The sequence below is a fragment of the Pelecanus crispus genome, chromosome 4 (assembly GCF_030463565.1).
Source record: "Pelecanus crispus isolate bPelCri1 chromosome 4, bPelCri1.pri, whole genome shotgun sequence".
Classification (NCBI taxonomy): Eukaryota; Metazoa; Chordata; class Aves; order Pelecaniformes; family Pelecanidae; genus Pelecanus; species Pelecanus crispus.
In genome coordinates, this window is record NC_134646.1 from 77,651,059 (window position 1) to 77,657,355 (window position 6,297).

At 40.2% G+C, this 6,297-nt stretch overlaps 1 protein-coding gene across 3 annotated transcripts in view; it reads left to right on the forward strand.

Annotated features, from left to right (window-relative positions):
- MXD4 (MAX dimerization protein 4) overlaps positions 1–6,297 on the forward strand; it is a 38,298-nt gene extending 32,001 nt beyond the window's left edge. For all 3 annotated transcript variants that reach the window (XM_075708964.1, XM_075708965.1, XM_075708966.1), the window contains exons 4-6: positions 619–733; positions 3,776–3,935; positions 4,941–6,297. In XM_075708964.1, the coding sequence (XP_075565079.1) occupies positions 619–733; positions 3,776–3,935; positions 4,941–5,089 (424 nt within the window). In that variant the 3' untranslated portion in view covers positions 5,090–6,297. The remainder of the gene's footprint in view (positions 1–618; positions 734–3,775; positions 3,936–4,940) is intronic.

Genomic DNA, 6,297 nt, shown 5'->3' on the forward strand with positions numbered 1-6,297 from the left:
CAGTGAGAAGAGGAATGTCTCCTTCTCGGGGAGACTGTGGCTCAGTAGATGGGAGGAGAGGGGGGCTCAGGACCTCCCCATTACGATATATTGAGAAACCATGGCTGGAAGCATCTCGGAGCTGTGCAGAGCTGCGTGGGTGCCCTTGCCTTGTGTAGCAGCAGCAGGTCTATCGCATCAGGCAGGACTAACGGGGAAGAGGGGAATTGGGGTCTGCAGCCCCCGTGCTCCTTCCCACAGCTCCACCTCTGCCTGCAAAAATGACTGGGTTGGAGTCAAGTCCCAGTTCTTCTTCCTTACCCAGGCCATGAATTCAGTCTGCAGCCTTGCCTGGATTTCTCAGATCTCTGAACGTACTCCCCCGTCGTTAAGATGGGACTAACCAGACTGAGCAAACCGCTTTGAAATATAGGTATGAAACTACTATCTGAGTGTGCCAAGCAGCATTACTGCATTTCAAGTGACCTTTCGGTCTGAAACTTTGCCAAAGGGAGGGGAAAGGAAGCCACCGTTGAATTGAGTTCTGCACAGAGATTCTGCAAACAGATGGTGTTTGCATATAGGATATGCTGCTCGGGTGCAATTTACTACAACTCTCTTCGTTTTTAATAATTTCAGGCGGGCTAAACTCCGGCTATACTTGGAACAGCTAAAACAGCTTGTGCCTCTCGGGCCGGACAGCACCAGACACACCACTCTAAGTCTGTTGAAAAGAGCTAAGATGCATATCAAGGTAAAAACATTCATCCCTATTTTTATTTCTTTTAAAGCAGACTCTTCCAGAATGTGTATCCATAGAGAGGAAACTAATTTTCACACAAAATCCGTATGCATATGTCCATTCTTCTGGATATATTGGCCTTTATTAGTTGCAAGGATTTCAGTCACAGTATCAAGGTTTTGTGTTTTGCAATTTACCCTGCAGTCTCAGATATATAAAAAATGGTGATTTTGTGATTTCTGCTTAGTTACTAATGCTTTACCTTGTAATTTAAAAAAGAATATATATGTATCAACGCTGTCCTTTGATTTCTTTTAGTACTGAGCAAAGTAGCATTGTACTGCACTGATTTCGCTGTAAAAAGCCAGATCTATTCATGATCGAAAAAAATAATGGAGTCAAAGGGATTATAGCTGCTAGTAAGCCTTATCCCCATCCCACATCTTGATGACCAGGTCCTGGGGCATTTGACAGTCATTTAAAAGAAACCAAAAATGAAATGCAATCTCCTGTTAGCTGCCGCTCCCTTTGCATGTTTCTTGTGTGTAAAAAGTTTAAAACAAAAACAAAATCTCACCTGTGATCCAGCAGCAGTGCAGGTTCCACATTGGCACAGGTAATCCAAAGGGAATTATCCCTCAGACCTCCTCTCTCCAAAGACACCTTTGCTCCCATTTTCACTGTTGTAGTTTTCAGGGGCATGAGGTTATGTGCAGAAATAAGCAAGTTAAAGAACAGGTTTGTGGTGCTGTGTCCAGGAGTCTAATTACTCATCTGGCATTTTTTCAGTGTTATAGGGAAACGGGTCAAGAAAAGTGTCAAGAGAGGTTGAACACTGCCAGTAATCTTGGAATATTTTGGAGAACGACCTGCTGTTGTACAACATTAAGATTCACTGCAGGTGCAGAAATGGGTGTAATTCGTATAAAGTATTAAAGATGAATTTAAGCAAAACCATTCTTGTGAACAAGTTTACTGAGCTACTTTTTCAGCTCTTCTAAGCACATTTACTCCAGCTGGGCAACCCCTGTTTTTACCATTTGAGATTTTGGCCTCTTGTTTATAATTCAGGCTAACATGCATGAACGGCACTGCGTGTGGTTTTTGTCTTGGGCTGCCCCCCTATCATGGGCTTATGCATACCAATTGAAAAACTGTTTTTACAAGTGGCAAGTGTGAGAGATTAGCCATGTAGTTACCATTTCAGCTGCTGATAAAAAAAAGCTAGGAACAGATTCTTCCCAAGTCCACCGTGCATGGTACCAAGTACTCATTTTCTGAAAACTGAAACTGAAGTTTAGCTTTCTTACAAGATTTTAAGTGAACCGACCCCAACTGGGTTGCCACTTAATTGCCGCTCTTCGTCAGGCGATCCTACCTCCCCGCTGCACTGCCAGAGCATGCCAATGCCTGCTTGCCATTTTTAGTACAGTCATTAGTTTTGAACTTTTCACACATACATACCCGTATATTGAAACTTGCCCTGAAAGATTGGACAGTTTTGAGTCTCCTGGATAGGAATCACTGAGTTCATTCCTAAAATACTTGTTAGAGTTTGGGATTGCAGCCAGGAAAATACAGGAAAAGGAAATCAGATCAATTGGGCACATTTGGTTTGTTGTGTCCATGCATGTACCAACGCCTTTTCTTATTCTAACATTGTGTGTCCACGTATGATGCATAGCTACGTGGTGTATTGCCTGGGAGGGGGCTTAACACAAGGCTGCAGAAGTTCGATTTCATTCAGCCAGGAAACTGCCCAGTTCAATAGTGTCAATTATTTTTTCAAAGATAAATACTTTTGCTTTCAGGCTTGTATTGGAACAGCAAAACCTCTGAAATCGTTTTGCTTGTGGTTTGCTGTGCACCGTCCCACCCCGTTCTCCTCAGAAAACCAAGCGTAGGTTCATTCAGACGGTAGGGAGGAATTGTCAGCAGCTGCATTCACTCCCTGCACATCTCCTAAATCTCAGTGGTCGTGTAAACACAGCTCACAGAGAAATCTGGTCCTTCTTATAACCGCTTTTACTGCTACGACCTGTAATTTACTTCATCAGTTAGATAATTTTTTAAAATAATACAAGGTGTTTTGGTTTGCATGTCCTTCCTGCTTTTGATCCCATTATACTCATTACACTTTCTTCCCTAATTATATAGTCAATTTTTTAAAATGGCTATCAGTGATTTGGAAGAGGGTTCAGTTGAAATGCTAAAAGATACTATTTCTGCTACTGCATTTGGACCAACAGTGCAGCACATTTTACCAGGTGTGAAGTAATTCTTTTTATTTCCAAGATTAATACCGTCTTTTTTTCAAGCAGAGGGGAGACTGCAGGTAGATCTGTGAAAGGATCCTTTCACAGGCTGTTTGCTGAGAAGTTTTGGATTAATACCGCTGATTTTGTAGGAGGTTATCACAGGCTTACCATATTTGCTCTGCAGAAGGTCAAGGAAAAAAATGCAAGAATAAAGAGACTTGTTAGTAAATTCCTCCTACTATATGTAATTAATACAGCTTACTGTTAATGAAGGTTTTTAAATGGTAAAAACTTCCATGGCCTGTGGTAGGAGGGAGAGCGTTCAGGAGGCTCGCAGTGGTTCCTTTATGGTGATAAGTCTCTTACTTTACCTAAAGAAGCCTTACGTTCCGACTGAAACCTGAGCTGCGCTCTAGTTATCAAAGGTGATGCCAGTTTTGCCTGACAAAATGATTTAAATGTTCCCCACAGCCAAGGCAACAATAATTTGGTCTTAGCTGAGGGAAGTCTGCTAGTGTCAAGAGTCTCTGAGGGATTTTCCCTCCCTGCCCCCGCCCATATCCATCTATCTTACTGGGAAACAAATTCAGTTCTGGCCTAGCCAGCTTAAATTGAACTGACCTCTACAGAATGGTAATAAAAAGTTAATTTTAAAAATTTAATTTAAATTTCATTTTAAATGCATTTTTTAAAAGGTAAGTTGTTTTAAAATTACTGTTTACGAAAAGATCTTAGGTTACTTAAGTTTTAACATGAGTAAAAACTGTCAGCTTACTGTCTTTTCTCTCCCTTTAAGAAATTGGAAGAACAGGACCGAAAAGCTCTAAATATTAAAGAACAATTACAGCGGGAACACCGCTACCTCAAACGCAGATTGGAGCAGCTATCCGTGCAGGGCATGGAGCGTATCCGCACTGACAGTATGGGATCAACAATATCCACTGACTCTGAACAAGGTAATTGAACGGGGGCTTCCCAAAGGGCGTTGCAGGAGCAGGAAGGAAAAGGGAAGTAGGGAAGCAAGAAAACATCGTTTAGAACTAAAATCAAGCTTTCAAACAAAACCCAGACAAAATTGTTCCATTCTGCAATTTGCAGAATAAAAAACTACTGCATCTTTTTTACATTATTTGAAAAACTATCTTTTTTCTAATCAGTTTTGAAGCTACTAAGACTGCATGTATGTTTAAAGCTATTTATACTGCATGTGTTTTTGCCAGTTTTTTAAACAACTACCATTTAATGTTCCAAATTTTTAGTGTAATTATCGGTAAGGCTGGCATAATATTTTCTTCTTGAAAAAAAAAAAAAAATCTTAGTGGTCTTAATTCATTCCTGCAAATAAATTAATTCCACATCACTTATTGTGAAATTTTAAAATATTTTCTGTGTAACAGTCACCAAGTGTTCTCTACATTTGGTTCTCATTTAAGACGGAGCTCTTCAAGCTGCCTGTCACCATTTCTTATTCTGTCATTTGAAGTTTTTCTGTGCCTGAACACTTGCACAGGCTGACTCTTTCAGGGCCTATGGGAGATGAGTTGTCGGTCACGGTGCATTTACCGGTGGACAGATGGCTACACCGCAGTCGCTACTAGCCGACACCTGTATAGGTTGGAATTACCATGAACAGTGCTGCAGTATTGCGGCCTCAGAGGGTTTGCTTTTTTTTTTTTAAGATCGGTGTCTAGGCACAGGTTGGAACGGTTATGTGACAGCATTTGGTATTGATGTCATGCAGTATATTTATGTGGAGGAGGACAGAAGGGATTTGAATTCTCAGGTGGACAAGACGATCCTTTCCTCAGGAATTACCGTTCCAGGGTTTTTTTTTTAATTGCAGAAAACAAAGTATGATTCAGGTTTCACCTGAACGTTGATTGACCCAGGCATTACTGGCCCATGATTACTTGCTACCACCGCTGCCTTTCTGAAAATGTGCCTTCTTATGTTTTCTTTAGAAGTAGACATTGAAGGAATGGAGTTTACTCCGGGTGAAATGGACAGTATTGGAAGCGCCAGCGATGCTGAAGACCACTACAGTTTGCAAAGCGGTTCGAGCGACGGAGGTTACACACATTCCCGCAGACTGAATGCCAGGCTCTCATAGTGCCTGAGTTACCCGTTCAACTCAGGACCAGCTGACTGAAGCACTTATATATGAATATTCCAGAGGTGTCAACTGCCACTCTTCCGGGAAACCCCAACCACAGTACTCTGACATGGAGGTTTCTTACCCACGGTTCCCTGCACTGTAACCACAATATTCGATATTGTAAATCAAGGGTTTGCTGCAGAGAACTGTGGTTAGGTACAGTTGTGACTTAAAGCTAGCTTGATGTAGCCATACTGCAAATTAAAGAAAATAAATTATGTCATTCCATTCAAGAAGTATTAAATTCAAACTGTTGGAAGCATGGCGTAAGGGAGTTTGACAGTTATTTTGATTTTGCAGAAACCATTTCAAACACGGAAGAATAAATGGAATCTACAATGTGCTAGTGATTCAGAGATACGAAAACCTAAAACTACTTTTTGTGGTATTTTTTCATGGAAAAAAACCCCAAAACATTTTGAACGCTGTATAGCGGGCTCTACAGAGTAAATTCTTTCAGCAGTTGTTGTTTGGGTGAAGCAGGCAGATAAATCGTCAAATCTCAGATGATCTTTAGAAAAGGTCATATTTACAAGTCACTACTGTACTTCAAAACAGGGGGAAAAGCCAGCTCTAATAATGACTTCATGTGGGATGATCTCAACTTTCTTTTGCTTTTTTGTATTCAATATCCAACCAGCAGCAAATCGTTCTATCCATGTAAACGGGAGTAGTAGAAAGCGACACTGCAGTTTTAACCTGTTATCGTGGAACGGATGACATTTGAAGCATTTCAGTGGCTTTTTGGGTTGTTTTTTTCATTTCTTTATCTGAAGAATACAGAACTCAAGTGATCCAGTTTGTGATAGTTAATCTTTCCTTGCAAGGAAATGAAATCTCTGTTTGCTTGTATTTTTTTTTCTTTTCTTCTATTTACACATGTCAATACATTTTTATGGAAGGCATGGCTTAAAATTACAGTATTCAGCTAGGAGATAATTAATCTTTTTTTTTCTTTTGCACACTATAATTGTATTTTCTGTTCTTAAAAAAGTGCAAAAAAATTAAAATGTATGCTGTAAAACAGCAAAGTTTATTTAGTACTCATCAAGCTGTTCAGAACATATTTACCCAAATTGTAGCAATACTATGAAGATGTATTTTAATACAACTTCTGCTTAGTGAAGTCATTAGAGCTTGGCTTGCCGGGTAAGAAAAAAATG